Consider the following 25033-nt stretch of genomic DNA (forward strand, 5'->3'; position numbering starts at 1 on the left):
TTTTTAGTTGTCAGTGGATCCTTAAAATATTTATGTGGTGCCGAGACTTGAACCCAGTGTCTCACAGCTAGGCAAGTGCTACCACTGAGCCCAATTTTAGCCCTAAAATTGATGTTTCTTAAGTTCTTTAAAGAAAAAAAATAAATCTATAAGTTGACCTCCATCCTTTTCTTCTTTTAGGTTATTGAAGAAATGGGACTATTTTGGAGATTTTAATTAGTCTGGATTTTGCTGATTACATCTCAGGGCTGTGTTTTTTTTTTTTTATATAAATAGCTAATTTGATCAAAAAGTTTGATATTTAGGGTTTGAGGTGTTTTGTTTTTGTTTTTGTGTTTTTAAATGTACTGAGGATTGAACTTAGTGTGCAGTACCACTGAGCTATACCCCTAAGTTATTTTGAGACAGGGTCTCACTAAATTGCTGAGGCTGACCTTGAACTTGTAATTTCCTGTCTCAGTGTCTCAAATTCCTGGAATTATAGGCATGTGCTACCATGCCTGGCCTCAGGCTTGAGATTTCTACAGTAATACCACTTAGGTAGTATTATGTACTTCCAATGTCTGGTTGCCTTTCTTTTTATGATTTTAGTAGCTACTGATGATCATTGCCTTAAGCCCTTGATGAAAAAGGGATTGCAAACTGATGAGATTCTATTTTTTATCATTCCTTCTTCATTAGCTGGACTACTTCTCATTTTTCTTTAACTAGTTACGTGTTATGTAGTTCTTATGGTAAAGGCAGGGTAAAGGTTGTTTAGCATTTTCCAAAGTTGAACAATGACTTTTTTTTTTTTTTTTTTTTTAAAGAAACACAGGGGACTCTTGTCTCAGAGGCTGTGATTCTGCCTATCAGGAGAACCTTTTTTTTGGGGGGTAGGGTATCAGGGATTGAACTCAGGAGCATTCAACCACTGAACCACATCTCTAGCCCTATTTTGTATTTTACTTAGAGACAGGAGCTTACTGAGTTGCTTATGCTTCTTGCTAAATTGCTGAGGCTGGCTTTGAATTCCTGGTTCTCCTGCCTCAGCCTCCCGAACTACTGGGATTACAGGTGTGCACCACCACACCTGGCTTAGCAGGAACTTTTTTTTGGTAATACTATAATAAACCCATTGGTTTTATTTTATGTATTTTATGTTATGAAAATTGCCATCATCCACTTGTACAATGTGTTTCATTTCTGTGTTGGGGAAACCTGTTTTTCTATTACAGTTGCCAACATTGCTTTTATTTCAGGCTTTCCTTCCTGGGAGTCTCATTCATTGAGAAGCTGCTTTGTTTAGATTGACTTTTTAATTTACTTTTGTATATACAGTTGAATTCTAGAAAGTTAAATGATGAGCCTATACACTTTGTATTTTATGAGGAAAATTATATGCTATACTTGAGATCTAATGTTATCTTCCATTTGGGTACCTTTTAATGAACATCAAATGTTGTTAGGCTTCTTTCTCTCCTACCAGGCAGAGAGAATGCTAGGTGTTTTAGTTAGCTATTTTGCTGCTGTGACTAAAAGATCTGACCAGAACAATTGTAAAGGAGGAAAAGTTTATTTGAGAGCTCTGGGTTTCAGAGGTCTTAGTCCATAGAAGGCCGGCTCCATTTCTTGGGGCTCAAGGTAATGCAGAACATCATGGTGGAAGAGTATGGCAGAGGGAATTGGCCTGCTTGGTGATCAGGAGCAAAGAGAGAGAGAGATCCACTTGCCAGATACAAATATATACCCCAAAGCCATGCCCTAATTCCCACCTCCTTGAGCCACACCCTACCACTTCAGTTACCATTTAGTTAATCCCTGTTTAGGGGATTAATTCACTGATGGGTTAAGACTCTTACAACCCAGTCATTTCTCCTTTGAACCTTCTTGCACTGTCTCACACAAGAGTTTTTTGGGGACACCACATCTAAACCATAACACTAGAATGTATAAATTAAAGCTGGATTCTCTTTGTTTACTAATATCATTCTTAACCTTTGCTGTTAGTCAAGGTGGTATTTATAATTTAAGATAAGCACAAAATAATCTGTTGTTTTCCCCTCAATAGTGATGGTGGCCTGCGTTTTGGAGAAATGGAACGAGATTGTCAGATTGCCCATGGTGCAGCCCAGTTTTTAAGAGAAAGATTGTTTGAGGCATCAGATCCATATCAAGTTCATGTTTGCAATCTTTGTGGAATAATGGCAATTGCTAACACCAGGACCCATACATATGAATGCAGGGGCTGTCGCAATAAAACCCAGGTGTGTATAGACTTGATCTTTTTTTCTTTTTAAGGAAAGGAACTCAGACTGTGGGCTTTTTTAAAAAAAATTTTTAATTGTAGGTGGACCCAATACCTTTATTTTTTTTAAATTTATATGTGGTGAAGAGGATTGAACCCAGGGCCTCACACGGGCTAGGCAAGCGCTCTATGGCTGAGCTACAACCCCAGCCCCTGATCATTTTTTTAAGGATATAATCATGTAAAGCTGTTTATCCAGGCAGATTGAGTGTGGTGGGACAGATTGTCCTTTTCACAATTTTGGTAACATACCTCTGTGAGATGCCTAGTTTTTTTTTTTTTTTCCTCAATTTGTTCCAATTAGATATACATGATAGCAGAATGAGAGATGCCTAGTTTTAGAAGGAAAAATATTTAGATTTTTCCAAGTCATCTGAAGTTTGATAATCTATCCAAGTTGTTCATGTCTTTGAAATAATAAGGCCTTGCATAGGAATTTTAAACAATGAATTTTTCTTAAACCGTTCGAGGAGGTGAATACAAATTGTGCCTGGCAAAAAAGCTACAAAACAACACAGTTCAAGGCCAGCCTGGGCAACATAGCAAGAAACAAAACAGCCTGCTAGGAGGAAGGAGCACCATGAAGCAAGGTGGCAGGATAGGTGGTCACTTCAGTGCTGCTCATTCACTTGCCATCTACAGTACCAAATCCTTAACCTGTTTCTCGGATAGAGAAATGGGGTCACTTGCATATAGTCGGCTAATTACTATTTATTTTTTCTTTTCAGATTTCTTTGGTGCGAATGCCTTATGCGTGCAAGCTGTTGTTTCAGGAACTTATGTCTATGAGTATTGCACCTCGAATGATGAGTGTTTAAATCTTTTAAAGGATTCTCAACCACATTGTTGTAAATGTCCATGTCTTGCTGGGCACAGTGGTGCAGGATTGTAATCACAGCAATGTGGGAGGCTGAGGCAGGAGGATGGCAAGTTCAAGGCCAGCCTCAACAATTTAGCTAGACCGTATCTATCTACAAATAAATAAATGAATAAAAAGACTGAGGATGTAGCTCAATGTTGGAGCACCCCTGGGTTTTATCCACAGTACAAAAAACAACAAAAAAAAACCCTGTTTTACTTCTATGATGGCTTTAAAAAATGACAATGTATTGAGTTGCGATAGAAAGCATTTTATTTGTTTTGTTTAATGATATGCATGATTTTCTTCTGTAAATAGACAATAAAGTTTTGTAGATAGTCTTGATGTGTTGTCTTTAATTGGTATCCTATGTTAAAACAAGTGACTATAACTAAAGCATTAGTGAATTGGATTAGAGAAACTTGTTACTAGGCAAGAACAGGGTTGTAGTTATTTGTAACTACTTTTAGCTCTTGTTGAGTAATATTTTTTTTAGGTTTATAGTTCAGCACCTTCACCTGTTAAAAAGATAAAAAGATAAAAATTAGTTGCATGTATTGACATGGTTGACTTTCTAATTAGCATTTAGTTCAGTGTTTCCAAATAAATAAAGATGCTAAAATGCATAAATAAAGGGTTAGGCATGGTGATTTGCACTTGTTGTCCCAGTTACTTTGGAGGCTTTTGCAGGAAGGTCTCTTGAATCTGGAGTTCAAGGCCAGCCTGGGCAACATAGCAAGACTCCATCTCTTTTTTTTTTTTTTTATTTTTTATTTATTTTTTAGTTCTCGGCGGACACAACATCTTTGTTGGTATGTGGTGCTGAGGATCGAACCCGGGCCGCACGCATGCCAGATGAGCGCGCTACCGCCTGAGCCACATCCCCAGCCCCAAGACTCCATCTCTTAAGAAACAAAACAAAAACCTTGGGATAAGGGATATATTGGGTAATAGTATACATGATATGCTGAGGTCCTCCGGGGAATTTTAGCTATACAACGTTAGATGTGGAAGGCAGTTCTGCTGTATTAATCCATGTACAAAAGAGGACCTTATTATAGGCCTGGAAGAGCACATTTCACAAACACCATGTTGAGGTCCAACAAGGTTAAGGAACTTAGCTTCGTGGTCCAGCTCTCATTAAAAAATAAATGCCACGTGGATAGAAAAGATTATGGGAAATACAAGCAATTCCAGTCAGGTTTGAGTTTTGACTCTACTTGAAGATAAGGTGAAAGCTTCTAAGTCATAATATTGGCCTTCATCAACCATCCAAATACTCTTTTTTTAAAAAAAAATATTTATTTCTTTTAGTTATTGGCGGACACAACATCTTTGTATGTGGTGCTGAGGATCGAACCCTGGCCACACGCATGCCCAGCGAGCGCGCTACCGCTTGAGCCACATCCCCAGCCCCATCCAAATACTCTTTTGGAACCATGTATTCTACATTTTAATGGCATGTTTAATGCCCTTGGGGGTTCCTGACTTTACTGAATTTTTATTAATAGTTTTTAAAAAAAATATTTATTTAGTTGTAGATAAACACATAGTATCTTTATTTTTATCTGCTGCCTAGGATCCAACCCAGTGCCTCACACTTGTGATGCAAACACTTTCCCTTGAGCTATAGTCCCAGCCCCCAAATGATATGTTTGATGCTTTGATTCTTGGTTCTGTTTATTAAGCAAATCACTAGTTATTCTTTCAAGTGGCTGTGAGATTGATTACATACCTTTTTTCACTGGTATTTCATGTAAAGCATCAACCACTGTAATTTTTGCTGATGCAGAAGCCTGTCCTTGGGAATTGGATGCATGGCACTCATATTCTCCAGCATCTTCCTTACTTAGGGGAGATACCTGTGGGGAGAAAAAGGATCTTTAGTTCTTCTGTGGTGGTCTTTTTTTTTTTTTTTTTCCTTTTAGTAGCTTCCATTATATCATAGTTTCCTAAGATGACCAAAGAATTTTAGTAAAGATACTATTAGAAGTAGTGCAAGTCCTATGCTGGAAGACTTATGGTCTGTTGAGAGGATTCATACTCTGAGGAAATGTCATGGGCAACTTTTGAAATATTGTTGAAGTTAAAAACTAGATAGGTGCACATACCAATGTTAGGGAAACCTTGATATTTCTAAGTAGTATCTGAATATCAAATGTTAAGTAAAATATTCATTAGTCACTACTCAATTAAAATAATACTTGGGTCATTTAGTTTACCATAAGAATTTTGCTTTGAACTTTTAGGAAAAATTTTTTTGAGTTCTCATTAATTCATTGGTTGTTTCTAAAACATCTAGTCAACTTCAACTCTTCTTTTATTTAGTTCCCTTTGAAATGGGACCAATGACCAACTCCTTGGTCAGGCTGTTCCAGAGATGTGGAAGAGGAAGTACTTTTCAGGCTGGCAGGACATTGGTTACCTTTACCAGGGCTGAGTGTCTAATCCTAAGAACAAAATTCTTGCCAGCTCTTGGTACTCACCAGCACCCAGCCAGTTACTTCATGCTTTTCTGGGCCACCCCGGGTCTGAATGGCCAGGTTGTCCCGGTCACCAGGCAAGAGTTCTGTCCTTTGAACTCCATACTGACCCCTTTGTACCTGCAAAAACACAAGGAAAGTCAGCTCTCTGCATCTAAACATCAACTTGGAAATGGCTACATTTCCAAAATTGCTCTTGGTGTTCATCAGACATTCTCATTGGGTTAAACCCAGCACTTTACCTACAAGTTCCCTTTACCCAAATACTTGTAAAACAGAAGTCCTCTTAATTCCTCTATTCCCCTATAAGCAGCATGTTTTAAACAAAAATAATGTGCTTCTCTACACCCTTGGAGAATGTATGAGGCCAGCCTTTCCTGCCACTGGCTGCTATCACTCACCCGGGCCCTTAGAAATCGTGCTCCTCGGTACTGGGCCTTTCTTGCCTAACAGGCCATGTTAGACTGACAAAATGTCATCTAGTGCTAGTTTGATGCTTGGGGTCCTTGGGGCTCTTCCTGTAACAGCCTAATGAATGGATAAATAGTAGCTAGAGTCCAAAGCTAGTTCTATTACTTTGTTCTGAGGGCTAAGTATTCATCAAATGATTTACAGAAGACCTGAGGTCAAAAAGACCTGTCAAATACATGCCGCTATCCTTGTTCTCTTATGGCAAAACTTACTGCCTATTTCTGTGCATGACATGATGGGATTCAGAAGATGAGTTAAGAGGAAATTCAGTTGGTTTAATAAATATCGTCCTTACTTTCCCCTTCATCTTAAAGTTTATTATATAAGCTTTGGAAAATACACAGAAGAAATGTACTTGTAATCCCTCCATGTGTACTCCTTAGCAACTCAGAGTACCCAAAATTTTTAAGTTTTTTAAAAAAAGGTACAGGAAGTAATGTTTGTTCATTTTATCCTAGGCCTCTTTTAAGAACCAAGTGAATGTTTACTGTTAGTATCTTTGTAATTAGGAAGGATTTACAACATCAGAAAAGTAGTTTCCTTTTAATTTTCTTCTATGCCAAGGCCAGTTAATTTTTTTTTTAAAAAATGGAATTTCCCCACATTGCCACCATTAGAAAAAACCAGATAATTCAATATCTTTCTCTCATGAATGCTATAAAGACAAAACAGATAACTGGAATGTTTTGCCTTCAGTTCTCCAAATAGCTGGTAGAAACAGCAGCTTTTGAAATAGTTACTTAAAAATGGTCTTGGGGCTGGGACTGAGGCTGTAGCTCAGTGGCAGAGCACTTGCCTAGCATGTGTGAGGCACTGGGTTTGATCTTTAGCACCACATGAAAATGAAACAAAATAAAGGCATGCTGTCCATCTACAACTACAAAAAAGAAAAAAGAAAAAAAAAAAAGGTCTTGGAGCCGACAGTATAGCTCAGTGGTATACTGTGCTTGCTTAGCATGTGCAAGGACCAGGGTTTGGTCCCCAGCACACGCAACACAACACACACGTTAATAATGATTCTTAATATTTTGGGATAAGTATTAATTTGATTCATGGTTAAAGGTAATACCTCTGGCTTTTATTTATGAAATCCCAGAATCATAAAAAATTGGGAGGGGATTTGCTTTTGAAAAATATATTTTAATGTTTTGGGAAAGTGAAGATAAAAAACATTCATCTTTTTTATTAACTGTTAAAAAAATATGGAATGCTTCATGAATTTGCATGTCATCTTTGCACAGGGGCCATACTAATCTCTGTATCCTTCCAATTTTAGTATATGTGCTGCCAAAGCAAGTACTCGTGTAAAGGTTTTGTGTGTGACCAAAACAAAAACACTTCAGCACAGATGTATACTGGATCTTAGCAACTGAGTGGTTGATCCTTAGATCATGTAGCGCTTAGTAAAAAGCATTTTGTGCTAATTAACCCAATCCACTATGCATGGAGAAATTTTTCTTGTTCAACACAATATTTAACAGGACTCATAATGTATTTTAATTAACACATTATAAAAAGTTATACACCATGTAGAAAACATGGAAATGCCTGGAATTTTTATGTGGCAACTCTCCCTTACTTGAGTAAGTAGAGTTTAAATGCTGACAAATATGTATTTTTTCTACTTAAAAAATGATGCAGCCTGAGAAAAGTGGTTTCTAAGACAATTCTGAAGATATTCAATAGGCTGGAAGTGGCTCAGAGACTTAATGTTGAAGTGCAGGCAGGAGAGACTGCCTTGTCAATCACCAAGGGAGGCTGACCCATGAAGTTATTTCAGCCTTTCTGGTTGTACTTTAGTTACAACAAAGTCTTCCTGAATCCTGTTATTGTAATGAGCAATAAATAAGACAAAGTTCCAGTGTTTATAGAATCAGAATAGGTTAGTCTGATTCTTGTAGGTTAAAAGATTTCAAGAGTTTGCCGATTTCTGGGAAACTTTAAAGGACATTTATGTATTATAGAACATATTTGCTTTTTGGCAAATCTTCAGAAGAGTTTTATGATGAAATAGAATGTGCATCTCTGTTAAAACATTCAAATCCCTAGTCGCTGTAAACGAATAAAAGATGAAACGGCTGTCTGGGAAAAAAAAATTTGTAATACATGATCAAGGGTCAACATCTTAAATGTAAAAAAGCCACAGGCTGATTTGTAACAAGGAACACTGCAATATAAAGTGGGCAAAAGGCAAATGAGAGGGCGGTTCAGAGATGAGAAAACCCAGACATGAAAATCTTCTTAATGTAGTCAAGAAGATGAAAGCAATAATGAGATGTATTAACCCAACTGAAAAGGGAGTTATTCAGTTATGGGTGGCTGCAGGGAAATGGCACCCCCCCACACACACTGCTGGTGAGAGTGACTTACTGCCATCCTTAGATAGTAATTGGACAATGTCTATTAAGACGAACACAGGTAGTGTGACCTAGTCCTGTAGCTTTGGGGGCATCTACCCTAAGGAAATGGAAGCAATAGTGTATAGGAGATGTGTACTAAGATGTTAAGGGAACATTGCTTAAGATGTAAAAAAAAAAAAGAAAAAAAATGGAAACAATGAAAACAATACAGGAATGGTTCAATAAATCATGGTCCCTCCATCTGTGGAATATTATAGCTACTGAGAAGGCTTAAGGGATGTCCATGAAGTATTTATTGAGAAAAGCAAATCCAAACGAATCTATTAGCAGACTGTTTTCATTTTACCGCTCATGCTAGGGGGTATGTTTTTGTATGTTTGAAAACGGGAAGAGAAGGACACAAACCAGGGCAGTTCACATTGGGTATTTATTTCAGGGGTGGGCAGAGGAGGGATTATGAAATCTTTCTTTATATATCTTTGGATATTTCCTCTCATCATTATCACTGTGTTTAATTAAAAAAACAACAACTACATTCTTAGAGGCTATTCAAGCCATAATCTAAAGAAATGTCCAGACAGGAAAAGAATTAAATGGACAGCCTCTTAGAAACCTCCATGTCTGGAGAAGTTAAATTTCATTGCATTATCTCAGACTTACAGAGAAGTCTGGTCATATATGGCTATTTCAGTTCATGTCCCCATTTAAAAATATTGCTCATGGGTTTGCTGAGAAGGTGCAGAATGGTTAATGGCAGGCATGATCAAAACAGCCCACTCACCGGGCTGGGACCCCCACAAAAATTGCTGCTGCAGCCTCCTATGGCTTAGAGAGAAGTCATTTGTGTCCCCTAGTACTGCTGCTGCTAAATCCTTGAGTCACAAAGAACACTGCCTTCTCTGAGTCAGGTGCATTTTTAACAAGTAAGGATTCTAACGTTCACGTCTATCCAAAGGATTCTGTGCTTAAATTGGATTTGAAATAATATATGATCTTAAATCTGTCTGTATTCTTCATGGCCTGGTTTCAGGAGAGCGGAGAGAAACAAATGCCTGTTTGATTATCTAGGTCAGTGACTTCCTCAGTTTTTGCCATGGCCTAAAGAAGAAGTACTTTTCACCTGGTCATCTGGGATATATGAAAGTTTTACTAAAAAATACCTTAATACGCCCTAACATATTTTCTGTACTCTTTGTCTTTTTATTTTATTTTTTTAAATAAAAAAATGCTGGTTGTGATCCCTGCACCAATTCCAGGACTCACTAATGTGAGTCATGGTCTGCAGTTTGAAAGCCTTTGCTTTAGGTCATGCAAGTGACCTCACATCATGAAGGCAAAGAAAATCAGTGGAGCATTATGGTTGGGCTTTTGCTCCTTTCTAGCAAGATTTGAGAAAACGTATTTTGTGTGTTTTTCCGTCTACCTTGACTCCTTCCCTTCCCTTCACTCGGCCCTCTCCATCCATCTGTCCCATACAGTTCCAAGGCAAATTGTTCCCTGGTACGTGTGCATGATAGCTGGGGCATGGCAGAGCAAGGACTGAAGATACTACTCTCTGACAAGATTTGGCAATAGGATTCTATGCCCCAGGATACTCAGGCACTCTGGTTTCTCTTGTGTAACTATCCCTAGGGAGCTGTAGAAAACTGCAACAGAGCTTTTTATGGGAATTTCCTTCACACTTTGGGAATCCACCTCTCCACCCACAGGGCAAACCAGTGAGATCCAAATAAGTAACGAGGAATGTCGGCAGCTTGTGCAGTAGAGGCAAAGGAACACATTGGGGGCTGCGTTTCTTCTCTTAATACCCTCCTTTTAAAAACAGATTTTTTAAAAATTGAGGTTAAATTTCATTGCTTCCTAAAACAGGAGTTTCAGCTGTAAAGGGCAGTGTAGTACAGCTGGTGTTGTCTACCCACCCCTCAGCCTCAGGCGTTTTCTGTTATCTCTACTGGGACTCTACTCAAACCAGGTGCTTTCTCTGTGGCCACATTCTTGTGGCCACGTGGGGGCGCCAGAGGCTGGCAGGTGACCCGACCTGTTCAAACGCTTACAGAGGGATTTTTGCATTGCAGCAGGGCAAACCCTTTCTTTCCTCTGGGTTTTGTCCCGCCTGGCTGTGGTACTAGAGGTGGGTACCAGAGGTGGAACCCAGGGCCTCACGCATGCTAGGGAAGCACTGAGCTAACACCCCCAGCCCACAATAGCGTTTTTCAATCTGGGGTGAAGTTTTCCCCCCAGGGTACATTTGGCAATGTTAGGAGATTTTTTTTTTTTAATATTTATTTTTTCGTTTTAGGTGGACAATATATTTTATTTTTATGTGGGTGCTGAGAATCGAATCCAGTGCCTCACGCATGCTAGGCGAGCGCACTACCACTTGAACCACATCCCCAGCCCCAAAGGAGATATTTTTAATTGTCACATGAGGACAGTGGAAGGGTGCTATTGATATTTAGTGGGTCCAGGTCAGGGATGCTGCTAAACATCTTCCAAAGCACAGGCAGCCCCCACAACAAAGAATTATCTGTCCCCAAATTGCAATAGTGCTGAGGCTGAGAAACCCTGGCTTACAAAGAACCCGGCTGACCTGGTGGAAGAACTCACATTCTTTATTTTTCCATTTGGAAAGTCGTTTTAAAGCTTATTTGTTAAAATAATATCATGGTTTTCCACTTGCAAGTAGCCATTCAGCAAAATTCAAACAGGAGAAAAATCTTTCCTTTGATGTCCTTTCCTTGTTCTTTTTTAAATGCTCTGTTCTGGAATAGACTCTCCTGTCTCTAACAGGACCCCGTGGCCAAGGCACCTGGAGGGATACATTGCACCTCACTCCTTCCACCCACTCCCATGTCCTTAACATTTACTCATCCTATTTTCCAACACGTGGGAATCTGTTAAGAATATTGCAGGCTCACAAAGCTTCCTTTAACTTCTTGGCCAGACCCCTGACCTCCTCCTTATAGAATGTGAGCAAGGTCTCTCAGCAGACGGGATCCAAAGGAGTCAAATGTTGGGGACCTCAGTCTTAAGTGAGGAGACTGATGCTTTGGCAAATAGTTGGGGGATCCACTTTTGGGCAGAAAGAGAGGAATTCACACTCTTAACCGTTGTGCTGCAGTCTCCCCTGCGTGCAAACACACACATACACACAGACGGGGTAGGTCAAGGTGTTCAGTGTTATTGTTTTTCTGGTTTCTCAGGCTCCTAGCAAAAGTAGGGCAGGGCCTGTTGTGGAGGTCAGTAAAATATTCGCTAGATCCAGGGGAGCTGTCTCAGGCTGCTGTGTTCTGCACTCTGAAGAAATAGCAGGGAATGGGCCTGTAGAGGATTTCACGTGGCTATGGTCCCTGGGGAGTGTGAGATAAGCTTGTTACCCTAGGATCTTCCAGAAATCTGTGCCACTGACCTTGTTCCAGATGAGAACAGGGGTTGGGATTCCGATGACCTCACAGCTCAAGTACACCTGGGCACCAGTGACATTCCAGATGTCCTTGGGTGGCGTCACAATGGAAGGACCTACAAGAGAAGGCACAAAGCCAAACCAATTTTTTTAATAGCTCTGAACATTATTTGGCATCTTAGGAACCAAATATTGATGTTTATGAAGCTGTCCTCTCTGAGGATATCTGAAATAAATTTCAAAGACTAGTCTGGCTTCTTCCTGACACCAGTCTAATTTGAGTCTCCACTTTGGGAATGCAAGAATCTTCACAAGCAAACCAACAAAAACAATTAGGAAGAGAAATCTGTTCTTTCCCAAACTGTGCTTAAATGTGTCTTAATTTACCAGCTGTTTTGCATTATCTGGGGTTTTTCCATTCATTTTAGTTCCAAAAATTTAATGTTTTCTTTCGTTTGTTTATCAGTATGTCTATTTCGGGGAGGGGGATAAACCACCAACCGCCCTTTGGGGAGTCCAAGAAAAAAAAAATCTAAGAGGTTATTTCAAAGTGTGCTGAACACTCAGCCCTGACTCAGGAAGCTGAAGGTTGACAGGTACAAGGTAATCAGGTCAAGATGAAGAGAAAATGGGGAGTGCCGGGTGCCCTTGGGGGACTGGGAGGAAGGTCTTCACAGAGTTGGCAAAGTGTGGTCCCTAAGCCAAATCTGCCCACCACCCGCCTCAGCCCGGTATTGTATTTTATAGTTTGTAAGTTAAGGTCCTTGCGCTTTTTAAATGGTTGGAAAAAAAATTAAAAGAAGGCTAATCTTTGATGGCATGTAAAAATGGTTTTGGCGTCTGTAAAATAAAGTGTCACTGGACACATCCATGACCATTTGTGCCACCATGGCAGGGGTCAGCAGTTACATCTGAGACCTGGTGGCCTAAAATACCGGTGATCTGACCCTTCACAGAAGAAATTTACCGACTCTTGCTCTAATCAACTGAGGGGAGATGGATGCCTAAATAAGATATCACAGGAGTGGCTCAGAACTTTAATCCTGTGGTATAGATGCCCATATACACGGGCTGATTTCTGGTTCAGCCCTGACACACGCACTTTTGGAGCAAACAGATGATATGGAAAGAGTGTGTGCTTACTACTGCTTCCTCCTCTGGAGAGGCCAGCTGCCCCAGCATCTGGGGGGGGGGAGAAACATGCACCTATCTTTAGTGGTAATTACTATTGCACTTATGTTAATTCTGAGCACCAGCGTCCAGCCATGAGGAACTATCCAAGAGACTTGGAACGGTCCACAGGGGAGAGGACATAGACTCAGAAAGAGCCCCTTGTGGCCCCTCCTCTGTGTTCTACACTGTTTCTCGAATGAATGAGTTAATTATTCCTTCTAAATTTCTTATCTTGGCGGCCCCCGAGGTCTTCTAGTCTAGTCAAATATCTAACTGCAAGGTCATCCCGCATCAGGGTCCTGGGAAAGGACAACCTCCCCTTCAGGGCTGGAAAGTTTTCTGGCATAATCAGCATTCAAAGGACATGAAGTCTCCCCTTTTGCAACAGGCTATTTCCAGCACATATTAATTTCTCGAAACAGAAAGGAAATGACCCCAGAAAGATTTTCCCACTCATCTAAAGTATTAGAAGTTTTTTTTTTTTTCCCTTAAAATCCCTCAGGATATTTTTCTTCTTTTTCCCCCTTTGTAAGAATGCGCAAAACAATCAAAGTTTGAAAGCTCTAAATATATTTTCTGCTTCCTTCCCTTCAAACCGTAGGTCTGAATAGGAAGCATCTATCTTGACGCGGGGTCTTGGCTCTTCTGTTGCAATGGTGGATTTGGGGGCCTAGCTGTACTCTATTTATGTATTTTTCTGGCTCAGTCTCAGATGTTTCCGAGTCTGAAGGCACAATACACAACCAAGGGCTGGGCCACACCCTCTCCTGGGCTTCCTCCAGGGTCCTGGGATCCCCAAGGGCTTGGACACCACATCACCGGATCTGGCTGGACTTTGAACTACTTTCACCCTCTGAAGGTCCCCTGCTGCTCGGTCCTCCTTCCCACACAGACTTGGCAGCCTGACCTCAAAGCTCAGGGGATCTCCAGGGATTGTTCTGGGAAGAATACACCAGTGTTCTGAGATTTGGAGGGGCTCAGGAACAAAGCTTCCTCTCACGTCTCAAAACCACACAAGGAATGCAAGGCGGTTTTTGCTGTGAGGTTTTGCTTCACCTTGCAAAGTCCCACTTGTTTTAACCTGTGTTGGTCTCCCTAGTGGCAGCAGAGCTCTCAGTCTTGGTCAGGGGCAGCCTCTAGGGTGCACAGGGAAGAGCGCCAGCCTGGCACGCTGACAGAGACCTTGAACACAGGCCACGGATTTTCTCATGAAAAAATTTTTTTTTTCTGTTCTAGGGATTGAACTCAGGGACACTCAACTGAGCCACATCCCAGCCTTATTTTATATTTTATTTAGAGACATGTCTCACTGAATTGCTTAGCACCTTGATTTTGCTGAAGTTGGCTTTGAACTTGTGATCCTCCTGCCTCAGCCTCCCAAGCCCCTGGGATTACAGGCGTGAGCCACTATGCCCAGCTCCATGGAATAATTTTTAAGTGAATGTTCTCCATTTTAATACAGATCACTTTATCACGTTTTTTTCCCCTTGTGGTTTGTGCTTTTTGTATCCCGTTTAAAAAACTTGCCTAGTCCTATTTTCTTCTACAAACCTTGCACATAAGTTCTTTTCTACATTTAGGTTTTGGTTCCTCTTGAATTAATTTCTGTGAGATAGGTAGACATTTAATTGCTTCAGCACCATTTATTTAAAAACCATCCTTTTCCTGATGAATTGCTAATGCCTTTCTAGTAAATCCATTGACCATATGTGTGTGGGTCTGTTTCTGCACTCTATTCTGTTCCATTGGTCTGTGCATCTCTTCTTGCACCAGCAACCATAGTATAATGTAAGAATTAATTATGCTAAAATTGAAGCACTAAAGAGACAGCAGACCTATTATTTCTATCTCTCTCCAACCCTCCTATTATGTCAAGAATCAGAACATTCCAGGGAAGCAAGAATTTTTTAAAAAACACTTGAACCCAGGAATACTTTGAATAAGAGCCATTGCAGGGGGTTCAAGATCAGGACAAACCAGGTTGTGAGGTCCCTTTTTTCTCTCCCAACCCTTGGAATCATATAAAATTTAGGTAAATGGGCTTAAGTCAACAGTTAGACTATTCTAAAAATATAAAGTAATTTGTCCATCTTACTACCAGGTTATGTCTAGAATTCTGCCAGAGTCCTATACCATAAAAAAAATCAGTATTATTTTCTATCTCCTGTGGGGTGATGATGGAAGGGCAGAGGAGGGAATGTTGGCTATTTCAAATATTCTTGAACAAAGGCTGGGCTCCATAGCACAATGAGAAGTTTCTAAACTGAACAATTTCTGAACTGAAAAATGATGAACTATAAAATGGTCTTTAGGTTTTGATACGTACCCTCTTGCAAAGGGAGGTCATATCAATGGATGATCAGGCAAATACTGGAGTGGTCAATAGACCTCACAGAGGCGGGTTGGCCTCAACTCGACTGTGTGACAGGGATCTGCAGCAGCCTGGCATTCTTTGCACTCACTTTGTTCTGAGCTGATACTTGGCATCTCCCTCCTGGGTTCTCCCTGTCTCTCTGCTGCCCACCTGGTCTGGAAATTCCTTGGGCATGAGTGGAGGGAATGCGGGGGGCGGGGGGACTCTTGATAAAAGCAGAACACAGCAGCATTACAGAGAGCTGAGTGATGAATGCGGCAGGGAGGGAGGGAGAGGCTTCATGTTGACCCACAGGAACCCCAAGAGGACAAGTCATGTGTGGAAGAATGAGAAGGTGAGAGAGCCATCGGCTGCTATGAAGCCACAACAGTGATGCACCCCGACTCCAAAGCCCATCACCATGAATCCCACTGGGAAGCAACTTCACTGCTAACCGTTCTCTTGAACTGCCTGTAGGTCCCACAGTACAATTCCGGAAAGTTCTGTTTTACCTAAGGGGAGCACTCAACTCTATAACTCTTTAATGAACAACCAAACAACTTCTCACCCTCTCCATTCTCTTCCTTTCTTCCTTCCTTCCTTCCTTCCTTCCTTCCTTCCTTCCTTCCTTCCTTCCTTCCTTTCTTTCTTTCTTTCTTTCTTTCTTTCTTTCTTTCTTTCTTTCTTTCTTTCTTTCTTTCTTTCTTTCTTTCTTTCTTTCTTTCTTTCTAAACTTAGTACTGGGGACTGAACTGGGGGGTGTGATTTGGCTGCCTTACTTCATGTCATGGGGGATGCTTAACCACAGAGCCACATCCCAGACCTTTTAAAAATATATATATTTTAGCTGGGTACAATGGCGCACAACTGTAATCCCAGCAGCCAGGAGGCTGAGGCAGGAGAGTCATAAGTTCAAAGCCAGCCCCAGCAAATGTGAGGCATTAAGCAACTCAGTGAGAGCCTGTCTTTCAAGATGGCTGCACTAGATCCAGAATTTATTTCTGTTTTTAAGGATAAAGAAATTTTTAATTCACTCTGAGCTGATTTTCTCACACAAAACTTCAAAATTGATTATTGAATTGAGGCCAGACCAAGAGTTATGACACTGACATCTAAATCAGGCTCACTGTTTGGATTCCAATTAAAACAAGTCTCAGGATTTTTTAAATGTATAGGGACAGACACCAAGTTAGGCCCAATTATTTGTTTATTCTTGCCATTTTCCATTAAGGACTTTAGTCTGCTCAAACATCTGTCTAGAAAACATCCTGTCCGTAGAATTCTGTCCACTGTCCCTCTCTGTCGCCTACTCACCCAGACATCTGCAGAAAGCAACCACACTGCCCATAGTGCTGGCTGGTGCAAGGAACCTCTGCCCTAGGTTTCCCCACGTCAAACCCATCTGGAGTTTTCTGTTTCACATGACTACCTCCGAAAGAGGCTCTCTTGTTTTATTCTCTTACCTTACACAACTCATTTAATCCTCATTCAGTCTTTTTTCAATCTTTTAATTCTTTCCCAAAGTCAGTGTCTATCTTCCAAGCTCATTTTCTTGTTCCCCTATTTTTGATAACTCTTACTCAATACTCTTACATAGGCTTTTCTTTGTAATTATTCAATGAAGGGAAAGAAGAATAAAGAGGAAAGGGAGGAAGTGGAGGAGGAGAAGAAAGAAAAAAAAATGATATAAAGTAAGGCAGCCAGATCCTAAATGAAGTTGTAAGAAGAAAGGTTTAAGTTTGGAAGGAAACTAAAATTCAATTTCATGAGTCAGCGACACCTTAATGCTACCTAGATGCAGACAGAGGCCTCTTATGGAATCTCCACCCAAGTCTTCATCCTCCTCCTTAGCCCCTTTTAATTGTGTTCTAGATAACTGACCCACAGACTACCAGATTTCTTTAGAAACATTCAACATTAATCTAGGTATACTATATCCTGAGAAACACTAAAGTTATAGCAAAAGCAAAATCGCAGAAGCATGGATTTAAATTTGGAATATTTCAACTTGGTTCTGAAGGGGCGAAGAAGGGGAGTTCTCACAAAACACACAAATGACAGGAGAAAAAGACCTTAAAATGGAAGACCTTGAATTTGGCCAGCAATCCATTCAAGTTGATTTCATATAAAGTTGTAATAGAGAGGACAGAGTTAAAGTTCATTATCCTATAATAGGAACAGGGAGGGATAATGCTAACAACATATGTGAACAATTTCCTAGTCTTTTGTAGAGCACAAAGCACTTGCCCGCCATGACCTGAGATGTCTCCATCAGGCTACTATTAAAAAAGAGACAGAACTCCCTGGGGGGAGAATGCTTGGCTCTGGACTCTTGCCAAATCCTAGACGCTTAGACAAACACTTTAGTCATTTTTACAGATTAAGAAACCAGGCCAGGGCTGGTCTTGAGTGTGGGAGTGAATGCACCTATCATGAATGTCCCAGAGTACAGCTGCCGGGTGTCTTGACCGATATCCTTAAGGTTCTGAGGTTCCACTGCCTAGCTCTGGAGTCTTGAGTCCAGTGTGTCTCCTCATCTACCAGGTGCAAGGTGTGTGACTCGGAACAAAATTCATTTCCAAGAGATGAGAAAGCAGAACTTACAAAGAAATAACCAGTTACCTACTTAGCCAATATTTTAATCCAGAAGAGCTAGGTAGAAGATGTCAGGAGAAATCAGGTTTTGAAGCTGAATATAGTCCACAGAGCCTAGGAAGTGGTTAAAAATGAAATTCTCCCCAAACGTAATGTTCATACTTCAACATTATATTCAGCTATATATGTTTTGTTTTATTACTTTTCTCACTTCCTCCATCATCTCTAATTAAAAAAAATTTTTTTTAGTTGTAGATGAACACAATACCTTTATTTTATTTTTAGGTGGTGCTGATGAAACCCAGTGCCTCACGTGTGCTAGGTAAATGTTCTACCACTGAGCCCCAGCCCCAGCCACCATCATCTCTAATTTTTTAAATCTAAAAACTCACTCTCATCTCTACCCAAGATCTCTCTCTGCTCCTGATAGTCCATCCATCATTACGTGCTCATTACCATTTCCAGAACCTTTGCTTACACTGATGTACTTGCCTCCTTGGACTGTGTCCTCCCTCCTCTTATCTCTTGCCTATTCCATTTTCTTTATTTGAGGTTTTAAAATTAAAGTTTCATCTTTCTTTCACAATTTAATGTCCCAGTTCCCACTTATTTCTGCTCCGGGTTCGGAGTTTGTTCCCTACAGCTTAGTGCATCATTGTTCCCTAATGTTATTGCTGCCAGGCTGATTAAGGACACCAGTGTTCTGATGGAGTCAGAACTGAGCCAGGAACTGGAAGGAGGGAGAGCCCAGACTACATGCAACAGGTAAAGCACATCAGCAACTTCCAAAAAACACGGTTAGTCAAACAGAGCTAAGAAGGTAGCTACCATCTTGAAAATGCATCTTGTGCCAATGCCAAGTTATCTAACCAAACTGGTGTTATAGCTATGTCTTACTTATCAGCATGGGGATTATTTATCATGATTTTACTTAATCTTCCACTTGACTTTCTCTTGCCATAAGCAATGCTTCTTGGCTGCTACCCACCTACCAATCAACATCCTAGAGGATGCAAGTGTATTTGAGCATCTATCACACAAAGCAAATCCCACGGTGAAGGGAGGTGTGTTGGGGAGAAAGACTCATCAATTATCCTCTCACCAAAAAGAAAGGATCTTGTGCCATGCTGGGTTCTATTTTTCATATTGTGGTGCTCACAGAAAACTTATGAACATGGCTGACATAGCTGAGGGTAGGACTTCTCCAAGTTAGGGTAGATTTGCAAACCACACTCAACTTGACTCTTAATGGTGCTCGGCCTTGGAACAGTTCATACAGAGTGTGTGCATTCTTACCAAATAAGGGGAAGAGGGGTTTAAGGAAGATTTCAGATGCCACATATGGAGCTAAGGAGTTCAGATCATTTGGCAAATGTCCCTCGATTGAGATGGGATTCCGATAACTCATTGAAGGGGAAAAGCCCAAACAAAAGTATAAAATGGGAAAAGAATAGTAGGAAGGCACTATGGCCAGGAGTGGGAAGGGGATGAACCAAGTAGAAACTTCCTGATATTAAATAAAGGGAAGCAGCAACTGTACAGCTAATTAAAGAGCAGAGTCATCTGCCAAGGCAAGTCATTTTGGAAACTTCCAGACATGGTGTGATGTAGCAGCTGAACCTTGTATGGGAATCTAGCACTGTCTCAGAGAACAACAAGGAGAAGAGAAGAAAGCACTAAATCTTAAGCAGTATAGGCCAGATTCAATTCAGAGATTCAAAATTCATATGGTTATAGGAGCCACTACTAGTCATTTACACTTTAGTCTGAATGAAGAATCAACAGTTTATAATGATGGGATATTGCCAGACATTGTCTGGGGCAAAAGTGTACACAACTGCTTCATCTTCTGGAGAAATAAATTATTGGGGGCTGTCTCTCTCTGGAGCTAGCCTGCCTTCTCCCTTGAATGTGTATATTATCCCAAAAGATGTCTCTCCCTTGAGATTATCTGTATTTGCATTCCTCCTTGAATGTGTACCTACTTTCCTAAATAAAGTGTCTCTGGGAAAAAATCTATTTGGTTCGGGTGGTGGAAAGTCAGCACATTTAGACTATCAACAAAAATTGTTGGGGAGATGATAGACTATGGCCACTTTGGAGTATGGACTTTGGAATCAGGAATTCTGTTCTACCATTTCTGAGTCATGCAATATTGTCCAAGTTGATTTTACTTCTCTCAGTATATTCATCTGTGAAATAGGTTAACGATATCTAAGAAATTAGATCATCAGAAGGATCAAACAAGATATAGCAATTAGCACAGTACCTGGCATGGGGTAAAATTCCCTAAACGAGCTTTTCTGTGTTTATTTCAAAATTCCAGTGCATCTCTGAATGTGGGCATGACATTACCCAGGTGGCATCTCAGGAGATGAGTTTGGATGTCTTGGCCACAGGATTGGGACAGGGTGGGGATTTTAAGGCCTAAATCAAGGTCGTAGTGATGGGAACTAGAGGAAAGAGAGATGAGAGAGCATTTAGAAAGAACTGACCCTGTCCAGGAGCCAGCTGGATGTGGGGACACAGGAATAAGTTCAAGGTTGTGGGCCTAACATTTTAGAGGACACTGCCACACCAGGCACAGAAGCAGGGATCTGAAGAAGGTGCTGGAATGGAGGGGGAAGGACCGACTTGGGATTGGCTCTGCTGAACTCTAGGGATCCCCTAGCAATGAGGATTGGTTGGATTCCATGGGGAGGGGAGGGGGGACTCACAGAGAGACCAGGGGTGCAAACGCTGCTGCGTGGCTTCCACGGTACCCTGGGAAGGCCACGTGGGTTCCCTCTGGTGGAAGGAAGACAGCTTTGCTCTCCCTTTCCCAAGGGAACTCCCTCAACTAGCTGCTGACCACTCAGCCCATCCCACTCTGGCCTGGATAAGGCAGAGAAGTGGGTCACTAAGGTCGGGCTCAGCCTCCAGCCTCCCATTGCTGGGTGGTCTTCCCGGAGGACAGGATTTCCATGATGGCGCAGCCCTGGTGACCGCGTACGCGGACATGGCGAAGTGCATTTCCTGCCTGACTCCGGGTTGCCTCTGCACTAGACATCCCATTCCGGCTCCAGTCTTCAGTGCTCCTTAGAGGACAGTTGTCTCCTTCTTCTCAAGCAGATAGTTTTCAGATGTCTCTCTTCAGAGGGTAAATCTTGCAGTCTTTCAAAATTATTACCAGAGGTTTGAACTAACCACAGGATATAAACAAAAGCTGCTTCTTACAGTCGGTTGCTGGCGAGAAAAATCTCAGTGGATGACATTTTTTTGTATCTTTCCCCTTCTTTTGATGGATCTAGTATGAGAAAAAGTGGGGTACTGATTACAGGTCCGAATGCAGGCTGTGGTTACCACCCACAGGTGATTCTGGCACATGTGGTCTGGCGTCATCCTTGGAGGGACCCTGCATGTGGTAAACTGTTCAGGTGCCTGAGGTGCTGAACTCACTGGGAGGGGTGTAGCAGATGAGCTAACACAGGCCTGTGCCAGCAGCAATACCAAGGGATGGGCCAATTTATTGAGGAGAGCTCCACAGATGTTGGAATACCTAAACTACCATCGGATTGCCAGACTGACAAATGTCCACACAAGTTAAATTAGCAGGCTAGATTTTCCTTGGTTGGAGCATATGGAAGAATTGACTTTATATAGAGTGCTTTCCTGAAGGGGCACTCCCTAGTTACCAGGGTGTTTCTTCTTCGTGGTAATGTAGCCTTGGAAATGCGTTCTTTCTGCCAATCCTGGGCCTGTTCTGTCTGGACTATGACTCACCTTAAATCCAACATATTAAAATTTCTGGTCACTTTTTTTTTTCCCTTCTGTTCCACAAGCACTAAATTGGGAGGGGATATTCCCACAGGAGGGTACTCATTGCTAGGCCACTGGAAGGGCCCACCTGATTCTTGGATTCCTAGAAGCCTAGATGGGGAGTGCCCCAGGATGCTGCGTCTGAGTCCGTGCCCAGGCCTGTTTTCCCTGGCATCCCCAGGCCTGGGGGAAATGAGCAGGCTTTCAGGAGGATCTTTTCCTGAGGCTGGAGGCTCATCCATCCTCAGAGCTTCGTCTCCAGGCAGAGGCTCTGGATTGGCCAACAAGGGCTGCAGTCTGGTTAGAAATAGACATTCTTACACCCAGCCCCAGGGGAGAGGAATGTACAGGACTCCCAAGTAGCCTTCAACTTTGGCAGGGGGGTTTGGACTTGCTAAACTTAGTAGAGAACTCAAGAAGGCTGAGGCCTGAATTCCTGGAGTACCAAGGAGAAAAACACCCGGGTGTTTAGTAGAAGACTGATGATCCTCTGCTGAGAACTAGTAGAAAAACCCTGGGCACCACTTTCTGCCCAAGTATGAGATTCCTGGCAGATTCTCCATGTCAGACTGGCACCTCTGGAAGCAGTCTGAGGGGTATGACAGTGCAGTATTATCTCAGATGAGGACTTACCAGAGGCTTGCTTGGTCTCTGGCTTGGAAAAGACCTTGCAAAGGGTTGTCTGCAGAAAATACAGCTGGGCACATGGGGCCCACAAGAGAAGTTCCAGCTACCTGGCTTGCTTCCTGCAGGATCTTAACCAGGGCTGCCAATCTTGGCCGCACACTGGACTCATCTGGGTGTGTTTAAAAAACACCCAAGGCTGGGCCACCTGCCCAGAGTCTCTGTGGGTGTCGGGTCTGGCACTGGGAGTTAAAAAACTCCCAGGTAGAAGCACACAATTAGAACATGGCTTTAGGGCAGGACATACTCAGATGGTGAGGAAGACAGAGGAAGGCAGGTAGAAAGTTAGAGAGGAGGAGAGGAGTGATTTGGAGAAATAAGGGCCCTGCATGTTTGGAGGTGGTGGGAGGCCAGGTACAACAGAGAGGTGGTTCTACCTCTTAAATCTTTGGGTGCAATTTAAAACCATGCTCCCTGGGGACCCCGTCTTTGCTCATTTCTTGTCAGGTCACCTCTATGAGGACACATTGGATCTGGCTTTGAGGGGGTGAGGGGCAGGATGAGATGAGGGACCTGTGTGAACAAGGACCTCTAGGCTTCCACGGACAGCCTAGGGCAAGCTGGCTGCTGCCCAGCATGTGGCCTTGGTACTTGGGGATGTTTTACCCTCTAGCCCAGCCTTGATTTCGTTCAGCACTTTCATGGTTACAGCCGCCTGCCTCCTTGGCAGACAACTCCAGACATGAATCAGCCCCGCATAACTGAGCTCCCCCTGTTCTCGATGTATTTCCCCTCCCAGCCTGTCCCCTCTGGTTATTTTCTGTACCCTTTTGTGATGTCCATAGACCCCAAATCTCTGTTATTTGCCCCAAGTCACATCCTTTGTTTATCTCCTCTTTGCTGAGTGTTTTCAAATTTTTCTCCCAGCTTCTTGATAAGATTTGGTATTTCTTCTCCCATTTTCTATAATTTTTACTCTTGTCCTAAGGCTCAACCTGGAACAGAACAGCCCTCTTTTTTCTCTTGTGGGCCAATTCTTGTGTGTCCTGGATACTTACGAGGAATGCTCCTGTATACTTGCTTTGGGTGCCTCTGTGACCTTACTGGGTGCTCCAGTACAAGACAGTTTTTCTGACTCCTGAGAGGAATCTCATACTATAGAAAGTGCTAGATGTGAGCACATCTGTGCTTGGAAGAGCTAGTTGTTCAATGAAGTTCAGAAGGGCCAAATATTACTGCTCTGACAATCAGGAAAATAGGTATGTTTCTCTGATCATGTGTGGTAGGACCTAACTGGGAACTGGTGGACTTCACATGTACTTTGTAATTATCATTTAGGGAAGCAAGACACACTTGCTATCATTGGGCTGGGGAACAACACAGAACCCATCCTGTTGGGTGAGAGCCATCAGAAATGGGGGCCAGGTAAAGTAAAGATATGCCAATACACCTGGGGCATGGTTACCCTGGACTAAGGGATCTTGGGAGCAGGGAAACATTCTTTGCTGCTCTTGTTGGTATTAGACATTGTTGCACTGGTACTTTGGCTATTTGTAGTCAGTTTTTGTTTTTCTGTATTTCATGGTGCTTGCTTTCTTGGAGTTTTGTCTTACTTGAGTTGTTAATTCCTGTCACAGTGTAGGAGAAACAAAGAAAGGAGTTTTCATTGTTCTATAGAAGACTGCATTTAAAGGCAGGGGTACTGCATTTCACAAGGACTGGGAACGACTACGTGCCAAGGATCCCAAGGGCTGTGGAAGCACCCAAGTTCAGGGGGAGCATCCAAGGTCAGCTGAGCCTGGTAGAATCAGCCTTTTCCTGCACAGTTTTCCTTCCAGAGCAATCATCAGCTCCAACCTTGAAGATTTAGTGCTTTTTAGGTAAGGGAAAATAATTCCCTCCTCAAAAAGGGAACATGGTGTCTTTTCAGAGCAGCCACACTTAAAAGTAGGCAATTCTTTTATGAAGACAGCGAAGCACATGTCCTCAATACTACTGAAATTGGCCTTGAGGCTGCTGCGTCCGCCTCTCCAGTCTTTGCCTTTTGGGTTCGTTCTCAGGGAGTCTCTTTAGCAAACTGTGTGATCCTTTTAGGAATCAGGGGCTCAAAGATGATGAATTGGATCTCTGAACTCGGCTAAGCTGGCGGGCTTCAGACGTCAGGGGCATGCTGCTCACCAGCCTCCGCTGCTCAGGAACAAGGGGAGGAAGTGGAAAAGCAGTACAGCTTGCTTATCCAGTCCATGGGAAAGGATAATGGCCTCTGAGCCTGCAAATGAGTTGAACTGACATTTGAAGAGGAGAAAACACAAAATAAACTCAAATAGAGAAAATAAGAACAAGGCCCTTGGGACGGAATGACGTTGGCCAGTCACTCAACCTGCATCCAAATTTCTGCCCACATATCTCTGGGAGCTTGACCTCTGTAAGGACCAGAAAAAACATTCACTCTGAAACTGGGTAATTCTTTTCTGTTTTTTTTTTTTTTTTTTGAATAAGCAAACAGCATTTGAACCTATACAGTAAAGATGAGGAACAACGACTTCATAAATGTTCTGTAGTGGCAGCACCAGGGAGTCATCCCCAAATAGCATGTAACAGGTTCAGAAAATGATTAAAGAACGGAT

At 42.0% G+C, this 25033-nt stretch overlaps 2 protein-coding genes and 1 non-coding gene across 4 annotated transcripts in view; 1 reads left to right on the forward strand and 2 right to left on the reverse strand.

Moving 5' to 3' along the window:
• Positions 1-3489, forward strand: part of Polr2b (RNA polymerase II subunit B) — a 46257-nt gene extending 42768 nt beyond the window's left edge. For both annotated transcript variants that reach the window (XM_005320035.5, XM_040292374.2), the window contains 2 exons: positions 2051-2246; positions 3016-3489. In XM_005320035.5, coding sequence (XP_005320092.1) covers positions 2051-2246; positions 3016-3105 — 286 coding nt within the window. In that variant the 3' untranslated portion in view covers positions 3106-3489. The remainder of the gene's footprint in view (positions 1-2050; positions 2247-3015) is intronic.
• The window catches only part of Igfbp7 (insulin like growth factor binding protein 7), a 67629-nt gene continuing 45992 nt past the window's right edge, over positions 3397-25033 (reverse strand). The window contains exons 2-5 of the mRNA XM_021722827.3: positions 11870-11979; positions 5633-5749; positions 4882-5008; positions 3397-3664 (exon numbers count right to left, since the gene is read on the reverse strand). Of these exons, the coding sequence (XP_021578502.3) occupies positions 3645-3664; positions 4882-5008; positions 5633-5749; positions 11870-11979 (374 nt within the window). The 3' untranslated portion in view covers positions 3397-3644. The remainder of the gene's footprint in view (positions 3665-4881; positions 5009-5632; positions 5750-11869; positions 11980-25033) is intronic.
• Positions 7297-7400, reverse strand: LOC120892454 (U6 spliceosomal RNA). Its single transcript, XR_005737178.1, has one exon. It is a non-coding gene; the product is annotated as a U6 spliceosomal RNA (small nuclear RNA).

Source organism: Ictidomys tridecemlineatus, chromosome 9 (genome assembly GCF_052094955.1).
Source record: "Ictidomys tridecemlineatus isolate mIctTri1 chromosome 9, mIctTri1.hap1, whole genome shotgun sequence".
NCBI lineage: Eukaryota > Metazoa > Chordata > Mammalia > Rodentia > Sciuridae > Ictidomys > Ictidomys tridecemlineatus.